Source organism: Enoplosus armatus, chromosome 2 (assembly GCF_043641665.1).
Source record: "Enoplosus armatus isolate fEnoArm2 chromosome 2, fEnoArm2.hap1, whole genome shotgun sequence".
Taxonomy (NCBI): Eukaryota; Metazoa; Chordata; class Actinopteri; order Centrarchiformes; family Enoplosidae; genus Enoplosus; species Enoplosus armatus.
Window position 1 is genome coordinate 12,808,321 of NC_092181.1, and position 27,217 is coordinate 12,835,537.

At 42.1% G+C, this 27,217-nt stretch overlaps 1 protein-coding gene across 3 annotated transcripts in view; it reads left to right on the forward strand.

The window, feature by feature from the left end:
- The window catches only part of septin9b (septin 9b), a 50,619-nt gene that overhangs the window by 18,245 nt on the left and 5,157 nt on the right, over positions 1-27,217 (forward strand). The window contains exons 1-8 of one of the 3 annotated variants that reach the window (XM_070926130.1): positions 4,069-4,102; positions 14,659-14,844; positions 18,553-18,681; positions 18,861-18,942; positions 19,454-19,591; positions 23,716-23,833; positions 26,399-26,494; positions 26,726-26,822. In XM_070926130.1, the coding sequence (XP_070782231.1) occupies positions 14,688-14,844; positions 18,553-18,681; positions 18,861-18,942; positions 19,454-19,591; positions 23,716-23,833; positions 26,399-26,494; positions 26,726-26,822 (817 nt within the window). In that variant the 5' untranslated portion in view covers positions 4,069-4,102; positions 14,659-14,687. Of the gene's footprint in view, positions 1-4,068; positions 4,103-13,827; positions 13,915-14,658; positions 14,845-18,552; positions 18,682-18,860; positions 18,943-19,453; positions 19,592-23,715; positions 23,834-26,398; positions 26,495-26,725; positions 26,823-27,217 lie in introns of those variants that run through there. The other 2 variants (XM_070926121.1, XM_070926113.1) reach the window with 2 other exon arrangements.

The following is a 27,217-nucleotide window of genomic DNA, read 5'->3' on the forward strand; positions in this document are numbered from 1 at the left end:
TTTGTGTCTGTGGGAGAGCTTGAGTGTTTTAGACTATCAACAGAGGCAACTGGTTTCCATTAAGGCCAATCACGTCGAGGCATGATGTATCTTCTTCAGATGGGGATGTGGGAAATTGATTCACAGAGACGTCCCAATCTGCTGATTGAACATTTTTGCAAACATCTTTGTTTAGTTGAAACAAATCTGCTTACGGGGACACTATTCTACACTTCCTCTTAAAATCCTTGTTGCATTCTTCTGTGTTGAAGAAACAAGTTCTCGCCTGAGTGTTGCTGTGCACAGATTTTAAAGAACCAATGCTTTTATTGTAGCTGAAAGTGTTAATGGCTACTCGTATTCTCTGTCTTTCTAAGTCCTTGATGCTATAGCTCTCAGTATTAAGCAGTCCAGCTGGGAAAGCTTTGCTGGCTTAAAACAGACCAAAAGACACCGTAGGCAAACACTTCCCCATAAATAAATGCTCGGACCACAAAATCTGGCCAGTTTATCGTCTTTGCGGTCGTCCTTATAAAAACAGCACAGAGTTTTTACTCTGTTAGTACAGTAAAAAGCTGCTGAAAAAGCAAACACAGGCCTGAGTTATTGTAACCTTGAGGTACAATGTGCCAGCTGGGGTCTGAGGAGTAAACCTGGAGGAGTGAAGTATTTTACTGTCAACGTGTGAAGTAGCTCAAGATATATACACAGATTAATCCATCTGTACTGTTAATATATGTTCAGTGAGTTCAGTCTGAGGGGGGAGGGGGAGTCTTTGAGGCCTCTTCAGGGTGTTGAGATAAACCACCCTCACTCATCACACACATGCTGTCTCCATTTGCACCACAGGGGAGCAGAGCAACCACAGCAAAAAACACAACAGGAAGTCTCCAACAGACACAGCTATCTTCCCTGTAGATATCCCGGCCAAGCCAGATGTTCTTCTTACTCTTCCAACCACCCTCACCCCCTCCTCCTCCTCCTCCTCCTCCTCCTACTTCATCTCTACGTTCCTTTGCCTCCTCTTTCCCTTAATCCCTTCCTTCTTGTCCCTTACTGCCCTTCCTTCAGCCCTCCACCCCCTCCTCTCTTGTGGAGGATGTGTCACTGAGTCACTTGGTCTGCTGAGTCATGGAGGTGGCTCTTTTAATCAGCTCCATATGTGCTCTGCCCTGATTTGGTGGCCTTCAGCAATCAGCCCTGACCTCCGGGCCAATCACAGAGCTCCCCAACAGGGCTCACGGCATGCCAGTCATCACCGCATATTAGTCTTCAGTTACCTCTCCAGCCCACATGATTCGATGGCACCGCATGTTTGAGTGGTTCGAGGCGAAGTGGCCGCTGTGTTTCAAAAGAAAAAATAATGAAATGCAACAAAAATCCCTTAATTTGAGCTTTTCAGAGCAGCAGGAAGCACATGATTTCACTGCAAGAAAATCTGACTCCTGGTTGGGTTCTGTAATTAAAATGTGGACATTTCAATGGGGTGTCTCACTCGTACAACGATTTTCTGTTTTCTGAAATCTGTTAGTGAAGAAGTGCCTGTTCTGACTATGCATAATGTAAACACGCAATGAGAATTACATGCATACACACAAACACACATATTGCGTGTCCCCTGCCGTACACAGTTAATCACCAAGCTTAGACTCTAATTGAATTTATTCGCCATAAATTTTTAGCTCAAAGCTGCTTTTTAGGCTCTCAGGACGACTAATAAAATAACACTCCTAACATACAGCAGACCTCTCCTTTGATCTTTGGTTCCCACAAGAGGAAATGGCAACTTTAGACACTAGTGGGTCATGGGTTTCACTGACAACATTGTTTATTGTTTAGTGAGAGCTATATGGAAAATGTTTTCTTTGCTGAAAAGAGATATACGGCGGGAATGTGTCAGAGTTTTTACCCAGAACCCCCAAAAAGTCAGTTGTTCAGGCTTGCTGGACAGTAAAAACATTTACTTCTTGTCCTGTTTCCACACTGGAGATAGGCCGGTGGCAGATTTAGGATCCTGATCTCAAGAAAAAAAGTCCATTGCTAGACTTAATTGAATTTCTGCAGTGAATCTATCAATAGCTTGTAAAGTATTGACAAGCAGTGATAGTTGAAACTGAACCAAACCCCATCAAAATGTTTAAACTATGATGTGAAGAGGTTGTACATACACATTGCTGTTCATTCACAGTCCACAAGATAAATGATTGTCTCGCAGAGCAAGTTATGTCACTTGTCAATTGTGTAAAATCAATCTAAATGTGAAATTATTCAGTGTTAAATTACATCAACTGCATGATTTTTCAAAAGCACTGAGACTTATAAGACCGGACAACAATAATGAATATGTTCCATTAGTGTGCAGCACAGATTACCTGATATAAACACAAAGATAGATGCAAACATGCTTCTGTACATTTACATTCACAACATAACCGCAGCCAAGAGTGATTCAGCTCCAGCTTTGACAGGAAGGAAGCATTTTCTGCTGAATGTAATGAAAACCTCTCTCAGGCCTTTAGTCTGTATGCTAATGGAAAAGAAAAGTTGAGCCATATCAACAAAGGAACAAATTAATCACTCACTCCTTCCAGTCAGTCGAGATCGAATCCATTTTATAACCAGAATCTTTCTATAATCATAAAAACTATTCTTAGAAAACATGTCGACTACATTAGTATTTTGCAGTTAGCGGGTTGGCTGTGATAAATGTGAATCTCTCTGTTGTGGGTGAGCTGGGACACAGGAAGCACACCAGAGCAATGCAGATTTCCAGAGAACATTTGGGTTTTGGAACCAATTTCATCTGTTTTGCAGCCAATATTGACTTCAGTGCAGCTTGATTCACTCAAGTTGTTGGTACACGTATCTCATATTTCTGCAAGCTGAGTGGTTGCAGGTCACCACGGCAAAATAAAAATAGAGAAAGCACAACAGCAGCACAGTCAGAAACTCTTCTCTATAAAAGGAGTAGATGGCATCTTGGGCAATATGCTCATATTATCATTATATGAGCATATCATAATATGATTGTTATTTGGTGAGAGTTAGATGAGAAGATTGATACTACTCTCATGTTTGTCCCTTAAATGTGAAGCTACTGCCTGGAGCTTAGCTTAGCATAAAGAATGGAAACAAGGGGAAACAGCTAGCCTGGGTCTCTCCACAGGTAAAATCCCTGGAGTCTTTTCGTCAACGTGAGGTTGCCAGGCAACAAGCAGAGACTCCAGGAAGTCACTACATCCGGCAGAGAAATAGTCCAGCACATAACCCACTGTAAAACCACCCATTTTCAGTCATGTATGTGCCAGTCTTTATGCTAAGCTAAGTTAATCGCCTGCTGGCTCTAGCTTCATATTTAGCACAATGTTAGGATAGTATCAATCGTCTGATCTAACTCTCAGCAAGAAAACAAATAGCTGTATTTCAAAAAATGTCAAACTATACCTTTAAAGATGTTTTTTTTTTCTTTCCTAAACTTAGAAATGTTCTGTTTTAGTCATGGCTTTAGTCATGTGTCAACCACAGTTTTGAGGGATGGAGACTTGTGTTTGTGTGTGTGTGAGAGAGAGAGAGAGAGAGAGCCCTGGAGGACTGAAGGAGGGAGATGACCAACACACACACACACACACACACACACAATCTAATACCCTCCTAAGTGAAACAAAGCAGTGGGAGGGAGAGAGCAGATGGACACGCACAAGGACAGGGAAGTAAGAAGGATATTGCCACTTGTCTTGTGCAAACACACAGGCACACACTGAAACACAGAAAATAATGAAAATAAATGTTCCTGTATTTTGCCATAAAATAACACACACTTTTCTACTGTCTTTCATTTTGATTAAACTGCACATACACACACAGCTTTTCTCTAGTGGGTTTACTTAATCGCATGTGGTTTGAGATAGCCTGCTGTATCCACAATGTTCTCCATTCACTTTCTCTGAATGAGGGGTGTGGCTGCCGAATGCCTTCCTAGCCACTTGGGATGGAGGTCACATGACCGAGCTGTGGGCGTGGCCAGGGGAGCAGCAGCAGTCCAGCCTCACCAGCTGGAGCTGTGATTGAGAGAGGAAGAGAGTAGGAAAGGAAGAGAGTGAAGAGCAGGAGAGGAAAGGGTTGGGTAAGTTGTTGGTTTTTATGTTTGCCGTGTGCTTTTCTGCCTTGCAAGGAGAGCTGTAAATGATTTTGGAGAAAGGAGATAAGGGGGAGGGGGGGGGGCAGAAGGGGGAGAGCTGTATTGGTGCTCTGAGGCTGTTGTTGTCAAAGTTAGTTTCCCAGGTGTCTCGTGTGTGCTATGTAGAAAATTAAGTTTTCAGGCTGAGAGGTGGAAAGTGTGTTTTTGGCAGGAGATCTGTTGAAAACCCCTAATTTAGCGTGCAGGCCTTGTACTTTCTTATTTTTTTCTCTCAATCCCTGCCCATTGTTCAGCCATTGGGGAGAGTTTGGGGGGTCAGCACTACCCCCCTGCCCCTCCTCACACTCTTCTCCTCCCCTCTCAGTTTCTTTCTCCTTTTCCCTCCCATTGTGTCTTCAGCTCTGGAGCATGCATGGATAATCAATCTGCCATAATGGGACAGAGTGTTGGCCAATCAGGATAGCCCCTATCACTCTTTAAGGTCTCCGGTCTCCAGGGCTCTCTCCAGTCATGTTTTCTCCTTTAGCCTCAGCTCTCGTCACATCAGACAGAGTTTCCAGCCTGACTTTGATCCAGTGCAGTGGATTAGCCAGGCACTGATGGAGCCAAGCTGTTTTGACGTGATTTAATTTTGACAATCCCTTGTGTCCGCTCTCCAGAGAGTTTGTTGCCAAGTTCAAGGAGAGTTGAAGAGTCGAACAGGTCATATTTTCAGTTTGAGTTCGGTACTTCCACAGGGAATAGTAAGAACTCCTCTCTTCTTCGAACTCTCGTCAGTTGCTTCTGGTGGGAAGAAAATGAGGTTGTGGTTAGCTGTAATATTGTGCCCCGGAGGCCAGAAAGACTTTTGAAATCTTCCCTGTTTTCAGTGCGTCACATGGTCTACTTTTACCCAGTTTGCAGTACCATTGCTGAATAGTTGCTTTGTTGGATGCTGCATCCAGAAATCTCAGTCAAGTCTTAGCTAAAGTAACATAAAAAAGACTACTAAAGCTCACCAGCCATATTGTATCTTCATATTTGACATTAAGAAAATTGATGCATTTGACCTTCCACACTGCATGAATAAAATGCACTTAGGAGTCACTGTAACAGTACTAACAGAGCAGTATTAAATTAAGAAATTAATTTGGATTTATTTTCCCACACTAGTCAGCCTGCAGTGTCAGTGTGCTGGAGCTTAGCACATAATACATTTGATACCACAAATTCCTAATACTGCCTCATATCTGATTCACATAAAGCATTATTGCAATATGCTTCACAATAGGCGGCGGTTAAAGCCACTCAGCCATTGTTTGCGTGTTGCTAATCACATTAGCTCGCTGATAATAAGTAATTCAATCAACCACAGATAAACACTTGATTAGGATTGTTTGGGACCAGCGGCATGAAATAAATTCACACACAAGTTTTTCTTTGTCTTGCTGTTAAACACCTGATATCATGATCAGTCCTCTGTTGTCCCCTCAGTGAGATCATTTTCAAGAAATCTCAAATGCTGCAGGTGCAAAGATTTCAAACCTGATTCTTGAAAGGGAAATCCTCCCCTGTTTAGAATTAACCTATTGTTGGAAAGTTCAGTGCACTTTTGACCCACGTTTTTGACCAGAAGAATTTGCCCTGAAGGCTGCAGAGCTGAGCGGAGGAGAGGCGTGAACTTGTTTTACAGTAAACAACCAGACTGTTTGTCTGAAAATATTCTTTCCCACATTACAGTATGTCTTCATAGTCCTCTAGCTAATTGCATCCATGTGTTTAGAATCTCGTATCGTCTTGTCTTCTTTTCCTGTTCAATCAGCAAGTGAAGAATGTAGTTCTTATGTTATGTTGCTCTTTTTGGTTTCCCTCATCAGCACAATGGAGTACAAAGGATGAGCAGTCTTTTTGTAAAAATACAATAGTTAGTCACAAGGACACACATTTCCAACGACTCTCTTGTACTGTGTGCCCACAGAGGGAGGATGTTTTCTGTTCTGTATGTATGTCACAGAGGGGAGGAAGTCAGACATGTCACGTCCTGTCAGAGGTGACAGGCTGTGGGCCTGCCAGCACTCGAGAGGTGAAGGTCTGTGGTGATCTCCTCTACTGCGCTGTGGCAGTATTATGCCTCAAGGCATTATGGGTCATCCATCACATTGTTTTTGATTCTTGGATAATAATAGGAATTTACAGAATTTGGTCTCTTTCTTACACAAACACCACATGGTTATTTACATTAGGAAAAATGTCCAGCTTGCACTTGAGAACTTGCTATGTTATAGAATGAAAGTTCTTAATTGTCACTATTTGGTTTGGTCCTCATTCTTGTATCTCTTGAATTTCTTCCTCTGTTTCTACAGTTGGATTCACACACTCGGTTGTAAAGTGAACTGATGAAGAGACCTAATTAGCGGTACATTTTATGGACAACTTACTGGTGCGACTCAGAAAAAAAAAAAGAACCATCTTCAAGTGCAGAAGCCTGCTCTGAACAGTGAGACGCCTCTCATTTCCTCTCATTAAGCAGCATCCAGCACTGAAATATTCCAACCAGCCAGCCCCTCTCCCACTTCATACTTGGTGGTTGTGATTTACAGCAGCAGCATGGGCTCTGTTTGTCCTTTACCCTGTACCAGTTCCTCTACTGCAGCTGTGGATGGGTCTGCGGCTGGACCCTCCTCGTTCCCCTTCCATGTTTCTCAGAAATGTTTGCGCTTTGAGTTACGACTGTGGTCAGTCAGCCTACAGCACTGAGAGCTGCCCAGAACAGCAGACTCTCACAGTTGCACTCAGCACTACAATGGCTGCCCTGCTGTGTTGGGCTTTGCTTTCTCATTTTCTCAGTCTCTGCTTACAGCTATCGATCCAAACCACGCTCACTCTTGTTGTGTTTTTTAGCCCGTCGCTGTTATTGTAGCATTTATCTCGCATCTCATCTCTCCCTGGTCGTGCCCTTTACCTCAATGACCCTCCATCTACAAGTCTCTCTGTCCGTCTCTTCTCACCCTTTCAATCTTTTTGAGGTGTTTTGGGACAGGTCGTTATCTACACTACCAGAAGTTTCCGTGTGGAGAGCTGTATTTCAACACCGAGCTACACCATCTGCTTTCCTCCACGTTAGGCCAGGGGTCGCATTCTCAGTGGGCCGACACAAGTGACAAGGCGGAAAGATGAAGTGGGCCAGTGGCATTCTTCTTCTCTGCAGTGCAGATGTCTGTTTTTGTCAGCCGTCATTGGCCGCACCGAACCTCGCCGTCTTACGCGGCAGGGAGTTGTTATTATGGAGAAACACGTCAGGATTTTTAATCGCCATGTTCTTTCGGTTTCAAAGTACGGATGAGGGATTGAGTGAGAGGGATTTCCTCTTGGATGTGGATGACAGTCCAGTGAGAACCTCACTCTGTCCTCCCAGCTCCCTTCTGTCGACCTCACTCTGTCACTACCTACTGAAAACACACTATCATGTTATCTCCCTCAAACAGAACGCAGTGTGGCATTAAGCACAAGGCCTGTGCTCCTTTTTAGAAACACGCATGCACTTGGCATTGAAGTCACCACACCAGGCAAAAACTGGCAAATGCTTTCATAGAGATTTAAGAATTCAGAATTGTGGTTGGCTCAATATCAGACTGTTACAGGGTGCAGACAAAATAACATTAACACCTCTTGGAAAGGGACTTTGAAGGGAAAAGGAAAAGTTTCAGCTAGCACAGTAAATCACGACTGTAAGTGCTGCCAAACTATAGTATCATATTCCTCTTTGGTTTAAACTTGTGGCTGCTGTTTGGCCTACGCTGTCATTATTTTGACTGTAGTCCGTGACATGAACACTTCTTTGACCAAAGCACCGGTAATTAGGGCTCAGATGATCCAAAGTCTTGTCTTGTGTTTCTTTGAAGACATGCATACCCAAAGGTGATTGCCATACTACATTATTTTGTCTTCTGCTTCCCCAAGTGTAGTTCAGCATAAGGGCTTTTTTGCAAATGTTGTTCAGTCTGGAAGCCTTTCTATCAAAAATGCTAACTTAAAAAATGTTCAAATGACTTACTGACGTGACATAGAGGAGTTTTATTTTCTACCCAGCTATCATTTTTTATGGCAGATGTCTTATTTTCTGAATAATCTTAATAAATAATCTATACATATAAATAAATGTATACATATACACATACTACAGGTTTTACTCCTTCGTCTCTGTACACCCGGTCACACCTGCACTGCACTCAAACGCACTGCAGGTTTAAGCCATCTATATGCTCTGCATAACAGATTGTGTCACAGTTGGGGGTAAGCCATTATTGTCTCATACTGTGTTCCACTAAATGTATTAGTGCCATTAGTCATTATCAGGAAAATAAGCGATTAGAATAGCACTGGAAATGGAAGTGATGTGTTTTAATGTCCCTAGATGGCACGTTATATTTCTCATTTGAGACTCAAGCTCATTCTTCACCAGACCATACTCATAAAACTACTCCATAATTTTTTTTTTAGATGATATTAAATTGTGCATATGTTAATCCTGTATCCATGTGACTGTCTGTCAACTCCTTGTGCTGTCGTCTTCTGTCTGGACCCTCCATCCATCTCATCCAGACTGCAGCAGGCATAAAACTTAATGATCTCTTCCTCTTTAGAGGGAGCCACCAAAGGGCTGGTGGAAATGTCATCTCCGGTTGAAAAAAAGAGAGAGAGAGAGAAAAAAAAAGAGGACAAATAGAGGACACTAACAGAGAAAGGAAAGAGAAATATGCAACTGAACTGCACCAGGGCAGAAATTCAGGGGTTCCACCTCATGGGAACCATGTTTTTAAAAAATTAACAGCGCTTTCAAAGACAGCGTTCAAGAGCTGTCAGTAACGGTGTGTGAGTGGAAGAACAGACATGATACCTTCTTTTACCAAAGCACAACCCCCTAGGGAGTGACTAGACAGCTTTTGAACATATGCTTAGACAGACTGAAGGCAGGGAGGAGAAGAAAACCCAAGTACCAAGTACCTTGTTCGGCTGCAAGCATCGCTAGAAACATTGCATTTGTGAAATACCTTATTTAAGTGACATGTGCTTTGCTTTGTCAATAAGTTACCTATAAAAGTAATAAATAACATTCAGGGGAGCCTTGTCCTCGGCACAGGCCTACTTTGTGATTAAGACTTAGACATAATGTGACGTTTGGTAAGTTACACCTCTGCTTTGTTAAGTTTCAAAGACTGAATCTCTGCATTTGATTACTGACTTGACATTCTGAGGCGCCTCAATGCAACAAAGTTCAATTCCCGTGTCATTTCCTTGCAACTGTATCCTGCATGACAGCGGCAGGATTTTCCACACAGTTCAATCCCAGAGGCGGAGCAAAACATCAGCAATGAGTAAAGCATTCCCCTTAAAACTGGAGGCAGAATTTGTGAAGTCAACTGTTTGAATCCAGAACTGAAAACAATTATAGCCAACTATAAAATCCTCCCACATAGACCAGTTCCTAATGTAGAGCGCCAGTCATCAACCACGCTATTTTAACAGTTTGGCTGATCGGCACTAATTACACGTTCTGCATGCCTTGAATGATTTTACTGATTTCTTTTCGTCTCTGGCTCCTTCACCCCGTTTTCTTTCCCTTTCTGCAGGATATTTACCACATTGATACTGTCAGTGCTGGAGTTAAACAATAACGTACAACTTTCTACTTTCTCATATAATTTAAAAGTGGTTAAGTGGTGCTTATGGATGGAAGGGAGCTGAATTTGTTTTTTTAGGAAGCCTCTCAAGAAGACAATGAAGGCTTTGTTTCGAGCATTGGCACATTTCAAATGTAGGGTTGGATGTGATGTGCGTGATGGGATTTTAATGACGGGCTTGAGAGGAGAGTGTTGAGTTATGTGCGAGTCTAGAGTGGGAAGGGGATTCTCCGTTACAGCAAAATAGAGAATTGTATCTGATTGAAGGGGGAACGCTTTGTGTTAGTTTTCCAGGAGGGTTAGATTACAGGTCAGATTAAGGAAAGAACAAAGTGGGTTTGATTCTTCAGGATAGTGGTTACTGATATATGTCAGCTAAATGTTTGCATGTTACATACTTCTTGAAATATTAACATGATGTATTACTTTCCTGCGAAGGTTGAGGCCAGACAAGAATGCTGACTGAAAGCAGTTTTGTGTTTTCTGGTCTCTGCTGAGCTATTCTGCTATATTGTGCCACAATGTTTTCCAAGAAATCTGTTGAGGACTCTCTCACTTCAAGACTATACAGTTCATCACTTTTGTCCCACCTAAAATAATGTAATCGTTACAACTGAGAGATTTATTGTCACAGGATTTGTGCAGCTTATCCACACCTAATATTGACACTGATGCACAGTTATTTCTTATTTCACCTTATTATGCACTCGTACTGTACAATACATAGGGCATCATAAGGGACAAGGATGAAAAATAGGACACTAAATGAAAGAATAAAGGAGTACTCCAATTATTTAGTATTGTACTTCCATAAAATTTGGGGAGACAGATTTGAAAGCAGCAGAGGCCAAGCTATCCTGACTTTGAGTCCCTAGTATGGGTCATAATGCAAAAACACCGGATCCTACAATTCCCACAATGCAGCTTGGTAATATTTTTCATTATATCCTCCCTACCTGCTAAATGTCCATGTCTTTCAAACTCCATGCCTCAAGTCTCCAAGCTCCAAGTGGTTATTTTCTCAGACTTGACAAAGCTCCTTTCAGAGCCACAGAAAACATCAGACAACGGTTTTCTCAACTCATGACGAGCAAACTGACATTCATGTGTAAAATTAGCGGAATACCCCTTTAAGCCACAAACGTTTTTCGTGCGGATGTAAATGCTGTGGTTTTGCCTGCTGTGAAGCCCTCAGTGACAAACAGGAAATTAATTTAGAGAGTACTGAATGAGTGAAATACAAGCACTTCTCACTGATAAGACAACACCAATGGTCTTGTCTTTCAGAGAATATTGCTTCAGATACACATATCTATAAATGCCAGTGATAAAACTTGAAACAACCCCAATTCAACTATAAGTGCCCTCATTTGAAGATAAAGGACCAGAGTCATCTCTTTGATGGGATCTGTCCATTCATGCAAAGAAAAAGCCCAAACTCCTCTCCATTCATTAAACAAAGCTCTCAGATCAGATAATCCTATAGTGCCGCTTTTGCATGTCACGTGGCAAAAAGACAAATCCTGTGCCTGGTGTATTTATTGGAAGGGATCTTCACACATAACATCTGTGTGCACTTTTATGAATGCTGTTTTCATTTGGAGACTTTGTATTGATGAAGGGAGATTATAGCAGGCCAAATATTTTAATGTGTTTTCTCATTGAGGGGTCACTTTAGGTTCATTGATGCACCTGTTTTGTCCTCTGCACCGCTCTGATTCCCATATTTATACATTTGAATGAACTGTACACCCCACTGGCTCAACGTGGCTTTTTTTGGCTTCAGCTGAATAAAACGCCGCTCCTCGAAGGAATTTTATTCCAGTGAAGTCCCACTTGTCTGATACATTGTTCTATTTCAATGCGTCCGTTGGGTCTGTCTCATTTGAGAAAACAGTTTGAATTCAAGGGCTGAGGCCACTGAGTCGTGATCTGAGTCATACTGTACGTCTCTGTTCATTTGCAATGAGATTACTCATCCAGAAATGTAGTCCGCCGTGGCAAAGGTTATTCACGCTTACTTTGTGGAGCATCACAACGCTGGAAAGCAGATCTGACTCACAGAGAGACACTTTAAAGACTGTTGTGGATGCAAATGGCAGAACTGTCACTCCGGTACATAAATAATGTAAAAAAGCAGTGAAAGACGATTACTAATGGCCAGCTCATCCCTAGCCCTGGGAATGAAAGTATCATTCGGAAGCGGTGCTGATGAAAATGAAAACGCTCAGTTGGACTACATGAGAAAGAGAAGTGAATATCAAAGCAGCAGGGTGGCTGTCGGGCTGGGTAACATTTTCACTGCCGTTTTGTTCTTCCTTTTTCCGTTGCATGTGTTCATGTGTGCCTCGCATTTGCCAGTTCTCGTTACTACGCCTGTGTGTTTTCCTCTGCTACAGTGTGACTGTCTGCCTGTTGTCTATACTTAGAGAGCGGCCATGTAAGCCAGCAGATGGCCCAGGGCTGGCATGGTCACTGTGTCCAGGAGGCAGTTTGGCTGCAGACCTGGAGTATGTCATTAGAGCTAATCTGCATTCTGCCACTCAAGAGGCTACTGAGGCAGTCGGGCTCAATGTAACTTGTGAGTTCAGTGCAGGGTTAGCCAAACGACGCTTTGTGACACTATGCAAACATTTGCAAACTCATCTCGCAGGCTAAAGATAAATCGATCCAAATACCTCAGGATTATTGTATCACTTCCAAGACACTGCATTTCTGTGTCGGGGTCTCTTGAGGACAGCGATGCAGCACTAAATCAGCTCACCATGATGAGGTATTAACAGAGGGTTCACATTACAGCATGGACTGAACTGTACTCCTGAATGTCAGGACTGCTTTTGTTTTTTTACTGATAAAATGATTGTCCTTGCATAAAGGGAAATTGCCTCTTTGGTAGTGATTTAAATTATTGAGTGAAAACAAACCCTTGTATAGTGATAATTTACTGACTGTTTTTAGCTATGGATTTATTGAGCCAAGCCACATGTGTTATCACAGCACGGTTCATCAGTTAACCATTAGACTGTCTGAGAATTGAACGCTGGAAAGACTGACGGATATTGTGTAGACTGTTGAAGGTGTGGTACTCTTGGGTACCTCACGGTCCAAAATTATGGCTCTTTTGTCTTGCATGGAGAAGAAAAGAGTATTGAGTTCAGAGATATTCAGCTGATTCATCAATACTCCCATTGCATTGGAATTTTAAGGTGTGCAAGTGTGTAGGAGAGTGAGATTGTGATGTTAGTGCATATTCATGTGCATGTGTGGAGTAGAAAAGGCTGTGATCACAGGGTGCATGTTGAGTCATTCACTTTGTTTAATTTAAGAGGTGGTTACAATGACTCTTTGGAGATATACCACCAACTTTCAACCTGTGTTTGTGTCACAGTTGTGCCCTTAAATTAAAAACACCCACAATGCTACAAGGGCTGCACAAAGTGGTTATTAGCAACACTTTTCCCACGACAAAGTCGCAGAGAGCCGGATTGTTTTCTTGTGGAAAGTCTGCACTTCAGCATTGGTAGTAAAAATTGGAAAATGTATACTCTTTGCGGGACCACATGTCTGTTACATCCTCCCACAGTCTCTGACCTCCATCTCACACTTTCCGTCTTATCTAAGGGCCCAGGAAGGCAAAACTCTGAGCAAGAGAGTTTAAATATCATAAAATGCTCCACTGTTATTTGTGCTTAATCACCAACATGCACAATGTTGCAAAAGGACACAGAGGCTTCTGAATTCTTCAGCAAAGAGCTTACAGACGTTGGTTCTTTGAACCCTTTTTCTATTTGAGAAAAATAATAGACAGAGATCAGAGTCTAAACTATTACAACTACACTGTACCTGTGTGCTCAAAGGATATAGTCAGGATGGTTGTGTCTCCATTAAGCTTCATGTATACGTGTCTGTGGTTTGTAGTGTCTGTGACTGCAAACCTCACACAGACAATACTACAAGTTTCTGTCACAGCACAGGAAGTGTTGTCTCCTCCTACATTAAGAAGAGTGCGAGTCTCCGCTGCTGCAAGCACATACTAGCACATTTGGCAGAGTTCAGCTGTGTTTTAGTTTTGCTCGTTGCAGCGCCGCTTTGGCACGCAGCCTTCATCTTCTAGCAATCGATCCTCCTTAAAGTGAGGTAAGCCGTGATTTGTAGTTGGCAGCTCTTTCTCCCAACAATCCATGTCCATTTTGCCTTCCTAATTCTTTTATAATTATGAAATTCACCTCTAATCTACAGCTGCACTGCTTCACTTTGGTTACAACTTCCACGTCGTTTATTTCTGAAAAGACTGTCTCTTGTGGACTGTGCTGCTGACGTGAGGTGGTTGCTAGTCGAACTTTATGCAACATTAAGGAGCAGATGTGTGCCTGTTCGCATATGATTTATTGGTTAGTTTTACGGTTGACTGTATGCCAAGGACCACTGGGAAAACAATAATTTTTCATTGAACAGTTTAGCGGGAAGTTTATCTTGTTATTTCAAGTGTGTGTGCACATCTGTACATGTTGGGCTTTTGGCAGATAGTGTAAATGACAGATTATCACCTTACAACGTTGTCTTGTATAAAGGCGGGTGCTCATAAATGTGAATTTTAAGTCTGGTGTATCCTGTTTCACACAGGAAATGAACTGCTGAGATCAGTATCTAATGTGGCCTTCACACTGAACTTGGTGTATTCTGCAGTTAATATGATTTCACCTGCATTTATGAGTCATGCGGTTGCTTTTTTAAGTCACTGCCGACAGTTTTATCACAAATGTCTACACTTTGTACACTGAACTGTGTAAAATGTATGCTTTGTGCTTGTCTTTTGAACTGTCACATAAATTAACATCTCTTTTTATTTCTTTGTCTTCCTCCTGAATCTGCATCCCTCAGGGTCAGAGGTCAATCTGAGCCACAGCAACATGTCTGAGTCCGCCAAGCCCCACCACCCCAACCCACAAGGGAAGGGGGAGAAGACCCATGGCAGCGACTTCAGCTACGTGGGCATCGATGCCATCCTGGAGCAGATGAGGAGGAAGGCCATGAAGCAGGGCTTTGAGCTTAACATCATGGTTGTGGGTGAGTCTGACACAGACTTCACACATTTAATTCAACACTGAATAACAACAGTCCAAAAGTGTCATTGTTCATCTGTAACCAAGACGAAAACATCTCTCCAATTTGGAAAAAGTGAGAATATGTTCAAGTGTTCAGTCTCCTTGACTTTTCCCTGCATTTGTTTCCCACAAATTATATCCATATGCAGCTAATTTGCAGAAATAGCAATTTACGTTTACTTGCAACATTTAGTGCCAACGACAGAAGTAGTGTGAGGATAGCACAGTGAGAAGTGAGTGTGGACGTCAAGATGGACGGGGCACAAACGTAACCATAACAACAAAACTTTTACACACCTGAACGTAACCATGACTTAATTCTGCATTAGATGCCATGAGTAGATGTTGTATGAAACTGTAAAAGGTTGAAACATGTGTTACTAATGCTAAATAATTGTATATAAAAAATATTTAAAAAAAATGGTTGGTATGATGTAAAGATTAGCTCAGCTGTTCCCATCCAGCCTGACCTTGAGCTTGATTATGGCTTCATGTTCGATTTAGATAAAACTCCTGAAATCTAAGCTGACACAGATGTATCTGAGAGGACTCGAGGCTGTAATTGCTTCCAAATGTATACAACAGTTATTGACTGAGTACTGAATTCAACAAAAAAAAGATCAGATGGTAACCATTCAAAGCATTTTCAATGTTGGCAGCAACAGCACAAAATGCAGAACAAAGCAAAGTAGCAAGTTGGATTCTTTCTGAGGGTGCTACAGTAAGCTTCAAGCCAAAATAAGAAACATACAGTATATAAGTCAATACTGAACTACATTTATTCTCACTGTCACATAAAACAGGACGTCATAGACAGCATGCTTAGTTTGCGGATTCTCTGACATGAAAAATCCCTTTTTTCTTTATTACATTTATCGTGACACTTCTCAGCTTTTATGCAGTCATAAAAAGCAAAGAAATACAACACCTGCATGTGTTTGTATTTGTGGTTCTACTTCTGTTGTGAAGAGTCAGCCAGCATGGTGCCTTCCTCAACGAGCTCTTTTTCTTTTGTGTGTCCATGATGTAACAAACAAACACACACACACACACACACGCTCAAGTGGATAAAAGGAGGCTGTCAGGCTGTGAAAGTGGCATAATGATGGCGATTACTCTGACAACCTGAAGCTCACACTTCCTTAGAGAGCAGCTACACACTGGCAATTAGGTCCCACCATCAAGTCTCTGCACACTTACATGCACACAGTATTATTTGTGAATGCACCTGTGTACATGCACTCGTGCACATATAAAACTGAAACGAACCTATGCGCATGTTGTCTTCAGGGAAAGGAAAGTCAAAATGGGTTTTTATCACACACTGAGGTACAGTTCACGCAACAAGAACATGTTGAAAAGCTACGTCCCAAATGGATATTTAAGCCTTGGTGTTTCTGTTTGGCTCATGTAGGCATGGCGGTAGTTGTAGAGTGCAGTTCGTCCGATTTCAGGCCCTGCAGGGTAGTGTTTTGTGCACACAGCTAGATTGCATGTCAACTCCCAGGAGAGGTACCATAGCATGAAAACATGGATTTGTTGTGTATGGACTGATAATGTTCATCAAAAGAGGCATGTTGATTTGTAGATGTTGGGGAATGAAGTGAAAGTGTAAGAAAAAAGTGGCAATATGACCCAATGAATGTTTATTTGTGGGAATAAGCAAAGGAAAGAGCCTCAGTGAAACAAAACTATCTAACTGCACATTTCCACGTAACGCTGACATGTATCCACTTGCAGCGCTCCGACCCCTCGAGGATAAATTCAACTTGTGTCGTGAGATGATATAACACTGTGTTGTGAAATAATACCCTCGCACTCTGCACACTGGAGTAGAATACAATAAAAGTTTACAATAGAAAATAACAAAGATGAGTTTAAACCTGCATGAAGTGAGTTTTGATTGGCAAAGGAAGCTTTGATATGCACAACTATAGCAACGTATCAAGTTCTTCTGGGTGACGTGCTGGCAGATAGTTGGAATCCTGTTTCTCACTGTAAGGCCAGTATTGACCTGCCTTTTGCGCTTGGTTAATAAAATCCTGAAAAATGTTTCAATCCCTTTTTGGGTTATTCGTTGTTTGACTTCCTTGTGTCACTCTTCAGACGCTGGGTTGCCTGAGATTGAAGAGGTGCTTGTGGTATTGTGTTCACCCCTTGCACAATGCTACAGTATGCAGTCAGATACTTATTTTAATTTTAGAAATATAAAAACTATGGCATCTTTTGTTATTCTGATAAAGTTTCCGTTGGCTAACAGAGTTGTCACTTGTGTGGCGAGTGAGGACGTGAAAGGTTAGAGCAGCTGTGGTCTTGGCCCTGTCCACTGTGGTCTCCTCTATGAGATGCATTTGCCTAATCCCTGCCCTCAGCCAGCTGACCTTTTTGATTTCTACCACGCAGAGAGGGCAGCAAGGGTGTCTCAGTGTGTGTGAGAGGGAAAGAGAGAGAGAGAGAGAGAGAAACTACGAGTGTAGGTGAATGCATGCGACTGAGTAGACGGAATGCAGAGTGTGAGTGTATGTGAAAGAGCAAGTGTGTGACAGAGTGAGAGAGTGGTGGAAAAGGCCGCCCTGGGTGTCACAGAGGGCCGGGCACGTTGGCATCGCTCCACACGCCACAGTGGATGCCCATAGGGGCGGTGAGCAAAGGGCGGGAGAGCAATATGGAGGGAATTTAAATGGGCTCAGGAGTTGGTGTGCATGTGTATGTGTGTATCATTTTTTATGCAATAATAATCACAAAGAATAACATGTGTTTCCAAGGACTAAACAAGAGATGTCATGAATGTAGACAATAACATTGTCACTTTATTCAGGGATTTTCTTTGCCACCTTTTGGAAACAGTTTTCTATAAGTTTCCTACTTCAATGAGGTTACGCAGATATTATCTACTAAATAAGTATAATGTAACCACCATTATGGTGATTATGCATGATACAAGGGGAAATTACATTATTATTTTACGAAAATGGAAACAATCATATTACAAGAATATAGTCCTTACTTATTTAGTCAAAATTGTTGGGAACAAAAAGGGAAAAAAGGATTAAATGGATCCTGAGAAACCTCACCACTTTCCTCCACCATGTTGAATTCATGTTTATTTTAAAATATATCAAAAAGACATCTACTATACAGCCATACACAGTAGAAATATACAGTAGACATGACTCAAGGGAGTTCATCCCCTGGTGGTTTGAAATTTAAAAAAATATATTTTTTCATGATAGCTGTGTGTGTGTGTGTGTGTGTGTGTGTGTGTGTGTGTGTGTGTGTGTGTGTGTGTGTGTGTGTGTGTGTGTGTGTGTGTGTGTGTGTGTGTGTGTGTGTGTGTGTGTGTGTGGTCCATACATCTGTCTTCTTGGCCTCTACAGCTTGTCTGTCTGACCCTGCAGCTGTCCTGCTACTGTCATGGTCTAGTAACACACACACATGCACATACACACTCACTATACAACACATACATTGGCGCTGATGTCATGGACATATTCAGTCTTCTACAGTTTTTGGTGAAAGCCTAAAAGAAACTTTTGTGATTCAGCTGAATGAGGCTGTTGTCTTCAGTGAATTTGCCCTTGTGACCGTCTAGGGTTAAAACCACGAACGAATGTGTTCCTACTTTCTCTAACTGTTGTGTGTGTCTATGTTTGTGTGTTTTCCTGATCAGGGCAAAGCGGCCTGGGGAAGTCCACTCTGATGAACACCCTGTTCAAATCCAAGGTGAGCCGTAAATCAGTGCAGCCCAACCCGGAGGAGAGGATCCCCAAGACCATCGAGATCAAGTCCATCAGTCACGGTCAGCCAGTGTTCATGTTCAGTGGCCTACAGGCGAAACATTTATAGTATTATTATTGTGTTTCCTGCTGCTCTATCACACTACTGATTTGTTGCTTTCTGTGTGTGTGTGTGTGTGTGTGTGTGTGTGTGTGTGTCTGTCCAAAAGAAATACTAATTAAATAGCTTTTCTCTGTGTAGATATTGAGGAGAAAGGAGTGAGGATGAAGCTGACAGTGATCGACACTCCGGGCTTCGGGGATCAGATCAACAATGAAAACTGGTGAGCTGAGGTTGCTTTATCTCACGGCCTCAGTAGCTGTTAGTAAGGTCGTGTCCGTCAGTGCATTTGGTTACTTATTCCCTCTGGTTGGGTTAATCAAAGCCACATTTTTTTGTTGTATTATTTTGTATAGTCACAGGAAATGCTTGAAATGGGTTGTATGTGAGTGTCTCTGTGACCAATTGTGTTTGAAAATTTCAAATTTCGAATGTGACCAATTAACCTGATTTTATTACAGTAACTACTCTGTGTTAAGCCTTAAAGTAAAGAATTTATTCACAAAAGTACATAATTTAATAAGTAAATTAACAAATTAAATATCTCAAATTAGATTTTTGGCCAAGCTGCATAGAGTTTAAGAACATAACTCTGCATGAAACAAAAGTACATTATTCATCACTGTTATTCTTCAGTTACTGCCATAGTCTGAATAACTGTAAGCAGGAGGTTTTGACTATGGGCTAATGCTAATGTTAGCTTCTCATTCCCTCAACTGTGCTTACTTTGCCAGCTGGCAGCCCATTATGAAGTTCATCAACGACCAGTATGAAGCCTACCTGCAGGAGGAAATCAACATCAACAGGAAGAAGAGGATCCCAGACTCCAGGGTGCACTGCTGCATATACTTCATACCTCCCACAGGCCACTGGTAAGATCACATATTAAAGAGACACCCGTGACTAAGTGCCCCACTTTTTGTTCCTCATTCCGTCAGTTTCTCCCACAGCTGCAGAGACGAATCAGACCTTCTGGGAATCTCCCCTGAAACATTGTCTGTCCACAGCTCTTTAACCACGTCCTTCTCCAGCTTTTCTTTATCATCTCTCTCTTTCTCTCTTGTGACCACATGTGGAACTCATTCTCTCATTCAAAAGTATCACTTGAAGAGTCAGATTTCGCGGAGAAATTGGACTCTACAGTTCTCATGGTGGAGGAAGGTAGAGAGACAGAGAAACTATTGTCAGGATGTAGAGAGTGTCTCATCCCGAGTAGGAGAAATTGTAGTGGTTGACGAAATCATGTATGCTAAGCTTTTACCTGAGCATGTTGATTATAGACTTCTTGATTAATGTATTTACCACTAACTTTCCTCAACCTGCCAACATCCTAATCTAGTGTATCATTACGCCTGAATGTGTTTTTCTGCTCATTGTAGTTGCTGCGTCAGAGGTCTGGATTTGATTATTGATTCAGTGCCTTTATTTTTCATTTGGATTCAAGCAGTTTACAGATGCATTTCTTGTAAAGTGAGCCTGTGTGCCAGCAAACGGCTATGTTTGAAGCAGAAAAAGATTGTCCTTGGTGTAAATTATGCTAACAGACCAAAGTTGTGGGGATTGTAACAATAATGATGCTGTAATTTAGCACAAGATTTGTCCGATTAATTGAATCGAAGAAAGGCTTTGCAGAAATAAAACCGGTCATGTGCAAAGTGTCCTTACAGTGTTTTGGCAGAGTACACGTCTCTTTTTAAACAACCAGGCGGTGGCTGTTTGCTTCACTCACATGGAGTTTGCACTTTACTAATGCAGAGAAAATACAAATCACATTCCTTCTGCTATGTCAGTGATTAGGGTATTTTTCTCCAAGTCGTAATTTGTCCGATTTAACAGTGATGAGTGGCGTGTCCTCATGTGCACCGAGGGTCAAGGAGGACGCACAGCCACACATGCAGACGGCACACAGCAAGGCCCAACACACACAGCGATTATAGAGGGAATTATAGTTGGTGGAGGAATCTGGAGTATTGTATTGCACACATGCAGATAAAAGCACACAAAACACCCATGTGCACCAACTGTAAACACACACTCATTCACTAACCATCTGACCGCATATCTCCGTGACGGCTCTCCGTCCACTGCTGCTTCATATTTCTGCGCACCAGTAACTCAACAGTTGTCCACTTAAACGCTCTCTCTGTAAGTGGGGGATGACATGTGTGTGTCCCGCTGTTTGACAGACCCCCTCATCATCTGCTCTAGTCACCACACCTGCTGCTTCAGAGAATGCATGTGTGTTTGTGTGTATCCTTGTTCATGTAAAGCAGAGTGCGTAGTGGACTCAAGTGGGCAGTAGGCACGCTAGCGCTTGTACAACTAAACTTATGTGGATGCCCTGAATGTGTTTGTATATCATCTTGCTTACAGCTGCTCAGTTCAGCCAGTTCAGCAACACCCAAGCTGTTTCTCCCCTCTCTTTTTCTTGGTGAATCTGTATCGTTTCCCTCTCTCTGTTCCTACATCCACAAACATTGTCTCCAATCAGGCTATATTCAAAGTGTTCCTACCCACACACACTCACATAAACATCCCAGACATGCACGCTTTCATTCTGAAAACAAAGATGCAAACATCTGTCAGGAAGTGGTGTCTTCCTCACAGCCAACCAGAGAGTTGTAGGCAGAACAAAGGAGACATCTGTTGGGGCTACTGTTGTGACCTGGCATAGAGATGATCTGTGTCAAAACATGTTTTCAAGTATGTATGTGTGCACATGTTTAGATATGGAGACTGAGAATAGACAACACACTGTGCATATTTGCAATCGAACTTTTGTTGCACCCAAAAACACATTAGTTTGAAACTTAATTTGTGCTGGACACGTTTTGTTGTCCTCCCACAGATTTTAGCCAGCTTCATGAAGAACTCTAAAATTGTTCTCTATTGTTCTCCTCTTGCTTATTTTCCCTTTTCACATTTCACACAGTAACGCCAGTTGAAGTTTTAAATTAGGGCCTGTTACCAATTACACAGACACAGTGCCAAAAGCCTCTGGACGCCTCTGCCATGTGACCACAGTCCAAGAATGACAGGCAGGAATATGATGAGAGAACTGGTAGCGCTCATAGGCCTCTATCATTGGAGATATGCTGCGGTTGTTTTTTAGATTGTCTTTTTTGTCTGAAGCGTTTTAAACAGCAGTTTGTATTTATCAAGGCTCTAATGTAATTTGCATGTCAGCAATTTGCTTTTAAGTTGCTTCTGTGGTTTCAGATAGATGAACTGTGCTCAGCGAAGCAGAACACGGTCTTGGCATCAGCGGCCATTTCCGATAATGGCAGAGTCAGCCACACAGTTTTCCCCTCTGGGCAGTCTTATTGTTACCTCATTTAACATGTCTATCTGAGAAAAAAGAAGGCTGCACTTTGACTCTCATCAAATCAGAGCTGGTTTCTGATCTATTGTAGGAAAGAAGGAAGGAAGGCAGAGCTATCTGCACGGCGGTTGGCAGTTTTCTCCACTTCTCATTTGACCGCAAAGCTTATTGTCTCAATTTATATAAACATGACTGCTATTTCTTTTTTTTTTAACCACATAAAAAGGAAAATTTGAGCATGCAAGCAGGCATTTAAGTGGACATCTGTGCATGTGTGCATATGTTCATGTGCAAAGACACATCTGCACACATGAAAGCGTGCATGTATGCTCAGTCGAGCATACGATGCAGCTCACATGCCAATTTGTTTATGTATGCAGTCACATCATATATATTCGATAAATATTAACACAGAGAGAGCATCAACCTCTTGGGGTTTTTTTTCCTTTCCTTTGATTTCTTCCTATCCTACCTCTGCATGTATATTACACATGTCTCCTCCGTATGAAAAATGCATCAAAATGTAGAGCTCTCTATCTCTGGTTGAACACATCACTTACTGTGTCATCTCCCTTTACCTTTTGTGCAGCTCTGTTTCTCCTTTCCGCTCTCTCGCTCTATGTAACAAATGCTCCCCCGGTGTTGCATCCCATGTTCATGGTGACATGCTTGTCAGTTGTTGTGGAGAGGCAGCCAGGCCTCTCCTCCAGCTGCCCCTGGGTCTTTGAACCAGGCTGGCCTGGCTTGGCTGGGGCTAATTGGAGGGCAGAGCAGACAGCATGAGGGGAGTCTGTCTGGAGGAGTAACTGGAGGCAACGTTGAGGCAGAAAAAAACACATGGAGGGCAGAGGGAAAAGGGAAACATACGGGAAACAGAACAGCAGTGCAGAACAGTGCAGAGTGATGTAAGGACAGCGCTAATCAGTGCTTCGCTAGGCAAAATCATAAGGCTGTTACAGGACAAAAGTGAAAAACTTTGAAAACAAGGCAATAATACAAAAATGTGGAGGATATACTTTTGTCCAAATTTGCTTTGACTTAAGCAAAAGCAGATTATTAAAGACAAATGGGAGACAGCAAACAAAGAGCAGAATTGGACAGTTTTATGCATTAACCCTCAAAATGAATGTGAAAGCTCTTCTACAGTTTACTGAAATCACACCTACATTAGGAGGAGTGGTGTAACAGGAAAATGGTTTCAGTGACTATAGGAAAGAAAGTGCAGCATATGCTAATGTAGTATGCTGAGTGTCAACATGAGAAACCAGGGTGGACAGAATTTAATGGAATAGACCATGATTGCCCTCTTGTGGTTCCTGTGTTTCATTACATTCATATCCAAGGAATTCACATGGTGTAACTTTCTGTACTAGAATATATTTTCTTTGTGCCACAGAGAAAAAAAAGGAAAATATTATAATCCAGGTGTGATGTAGAGTCTAGCAGTTCTGTCACTCAGAAATAAAGAGAAAAGGTTTCCATCTTGGTATCTGTGTGTGCAGAGATGCACAAATCTGCAGTGTTGTGAGTTGTTTTCCGTTTTTGTTCCTTGCTGGCCCCTCCTGCAGCGCAAGACATCTGAATTTGGAGCATCCTAACAACAAACACATATAATAATAGACATATATTACACATGAAATTAAGTTTTACTCTGTCGTCTCTGTCTTCCTCTAGCCTGAGGCCTCTGGATGTGGAGTTCATGAGGCGTCTCAGTAAGGTGGTAAACATCGTCCCCGTCATCGCCAAGGCCGACACACTCACGCTGGAGGAGAGGGACTACTTTAAAGAGACGGTGAGAGTGGAGTGTGTGTGTGTGTGTGTGTGTGTGTGTGTGTGTGTGTGTGTGTGTTTGGATGGAAGAGGTGGTTTTACAAGTGTCTGAAAATATACTGTGCCTGTGTGGAGCTGGTTTTCATATGTAACTTTGGTTTATGTCATCCTCCCATCACACCTGCAAAAACCTGCAGCAGGTCTTTAAAGTTAGCTTAAAATAAATGGATGAGTGCATCAGAAGGTCGAACAGTCGGTGGATTCCCCTCACAAACACACGCGTATGCATATCCACAACCACAGGTTGGTAACATACGAAGAGCTGCCAGGCACCACAAACAAAAGCCATCTGGACAAATCCGCGTTGTACCCATCCTGGGAAATACTGTATCATCTCTATAACTGTAACACTTCAAAAGTCATTGCTCAAGCCAGATGGAAAGATTTAAGAATTATTTATTTGAAGCATTTATTTACTGAGCGGCATTCCACAACTCTTAAGTCTGGCTCTTTTTTAGATGGGGTACCTCTGCACAGTGGCCACTCGAGCAGACAGGCCCTTCATTACCAGTGAATTACTGGGCGATCGTACAAGTCAGCCAAGTTCAGAGAGGTCTCAGTGCGGTACATGAAAAGAACATGACCCAAATGAAGGGAACTAGAAAGTAGCATCTTAGTAAACAATGAATATTCATCAGTTTCTACAAATAATCCGAGTTCATCTCCATGTTTTTGATGCTTTGGTGACTCATCTTTCAGTCGGTCCGCCGCTTAGGTCTGGACTGAAATATCTCAGCAACTATTGAAACTATAAGAACTATAACTATAAATAACACAAACATTTTAACAGACCTTCATAGTTGCTTCAAATGTTACCATGCTAACACACTAAACCAAGATGGTGAACATGCTGTACCTTATACCTGTTTAATTTTTAACTGTTTTCATGGTGATTGTGAGCATATTAGCATTTAGCTTAAAGCACCGCTCCGCCTCACTGAGCAGCTAGCATATGGCTGTTGACTCTTGTTTCAATATAACAATTTTAAATCACAAGAGCTGGCACAATAAACAATACTACTGTACCCGGGCAAAGTCAGCAAATGTATAGAGACTAAACATTGGAAAGGTATACAGGCAGATTTTAACTTATCAGTAGGCGAATCACCTCCCATATTCCTCTCAGGGGTCATTTTACAGTAGTGTCATTTATAGCAAACTAACGTACAATGAGACTCCTCAGGCTGACAATCCTCCACTGTAACATCACAGCCGTCACCTCCTGGCCTACAACAGATTCTTGCTCCACCCGACTTGAGTCTCAAACAGTCGTCCCATGCCTCCCTTCCTCTGTGTGTTTCTGTTAGATAATTCTCAATCCACAGGAGGCAGGCTGCCACCTTCCTTCCTCCATCATTTCCTTTATCTCTCCATCCTCCCTTCCTTCCAAGACTCCAGACTTCTCAAACAGCTTTATTCATTTAAGAGAAGCACGATGGGTGTCTTGGCTACTGTTTTCTCCCTGATGCCCGTAACACCGTCCAATAAGAACAAAGGAGGGATTGGACCAGGCCCTGGCAGAGAATAGAAGCCGCAGGGCTTGTAGCTGGATTGTTTTGGTTGGCCGCACATGCTCTCTATGACCCTGAAGATTATTGACAAAAAGCCTCCAGTGCCAAATGTTTTTCCCCCCATTTTCCCTGCAGCAACTTGACATGCAAACAGAATAGAAGGGGTTTTTCTATTAAATGGTCGGCCTCAGTGTGTCCAACTGTGAGTGTCTGTTCGCATTCTTCTAACCAACAGTTGATGTGGCTTTTTTGTAGAATTTCACTTGGTTTGTATCCTATAATGTAAGCCAGGGAAAGCTTCCAAGGATAAACAATGAAATGTTTGATCAAGGACCAAGTGGAAATTGTCAGAGTAGTAATTGTGGGAGTGAACAGTCATTCATTAAAAGGACATTTCTCCCAGAAGCTAGTCTGTCTACTTTTCTGCGTCAGTGCCTGAGTCTCAGTTATTATAAAGACATACAGGGAATAGGGGTGGTCATTTTATAAGCCATACCTCTGTCTGGATGTATTTTTTCCTAAGAGCGGTTAACCTCCACGTTAACTCCTCCGCGTCGAGGATATTAGGAACCATTTAGTGTCAACATAACATAACCAAGTGTTTACTTAAGTCCTCTTGGGTCAGAGCAGCTTCTATTCAAGTACCTGTATGTAAACAGGATTCAGTCCAAGCATCAAGTGTGTTTCCATGTTATGGTGACTGATTGGCTTCGATGCTGGCTGCGGGGTTCGGGCCCGAATGGTGAGATGGTGGATGAAGGGTTTGGGCCAGATTCATGATTTTTGTTTGCCGATCAGACTTCCCTTTCTTCAGTGTCTGTTTCAGCTCTCACTGCAGAAGCCTTTTAAATGTGTAATGATGTTTATTACTCAGCAATTGTGAGAAAAACCTCTTTTGATTACCAAGACTGCTTTAGAGTGGTTAATTATATATATTACATAAGATAACTTTGTGTGCTGTTGCTATGTATTTTGATGTAATGTTTCTGTGTGTCATTGCGCTCGGCTTTGTGCAGATTAGGGAAGAGCTGAGAGCCAACGGAATCGATGTTTACCCGCAGAAAGAGTTTGACGAGGATGCAGAGGACAGGCTGATCAATGACAAAATCAGAGTAAGTTCACGGTGTCGGGTTCAGTCAGTTCAGATTTCAACAGCCACAGTAAGAGGGTATCCCCCTGTGGCCTCAGCACTTGTTGATGTAATTTCTTCTTTTTGTCTCCTATTATTGACTGTATTTATTTGGGAAATTTTAAAAGCCATGATTGTAAATAGCAATGTTCTATCAAGTATGACCTGAAAACAAATCAGTGCGTGTGTGTGTTTCCATGTGTGCACTCAACAGGAGATGATCCCTTTTGCTGTTGTGGGCAGTGACCAGGAGTACCAGGTGAACGGCAAGAGGATTCTGGGAAGGAAAACAAAATGGGGCACCATAGAGGGTAATGCACATGAATCCTAAGACACACACACACACACATAAAATTGGTCAGCTGGTTTCGTATTCTGCCTGGTGAATCATTTTCTACTATCTGTTTGGCAGAATAATCTATTTTTCCTGACAGTCTAAACACAAATCAGCCATGTTCACATGTAGCTTCCACTTCCAGCATCAGTTAAAGCTGAAATCCATTTGACTTTTAAAAAAACATTACATGCATATTTAACAGGCTAGCCTAATAATATATTATGTCCATCTGCATGGTGGAATTTGGTCGCACACTAAAACGGCTCATTTACCGTACTCCTGGGTAACACCTGTGCAATTGACACTGCCAAGGCCATTTAACTTTATCACTCTGATAGATGATATAATATAGATGGCATTCGCACAACG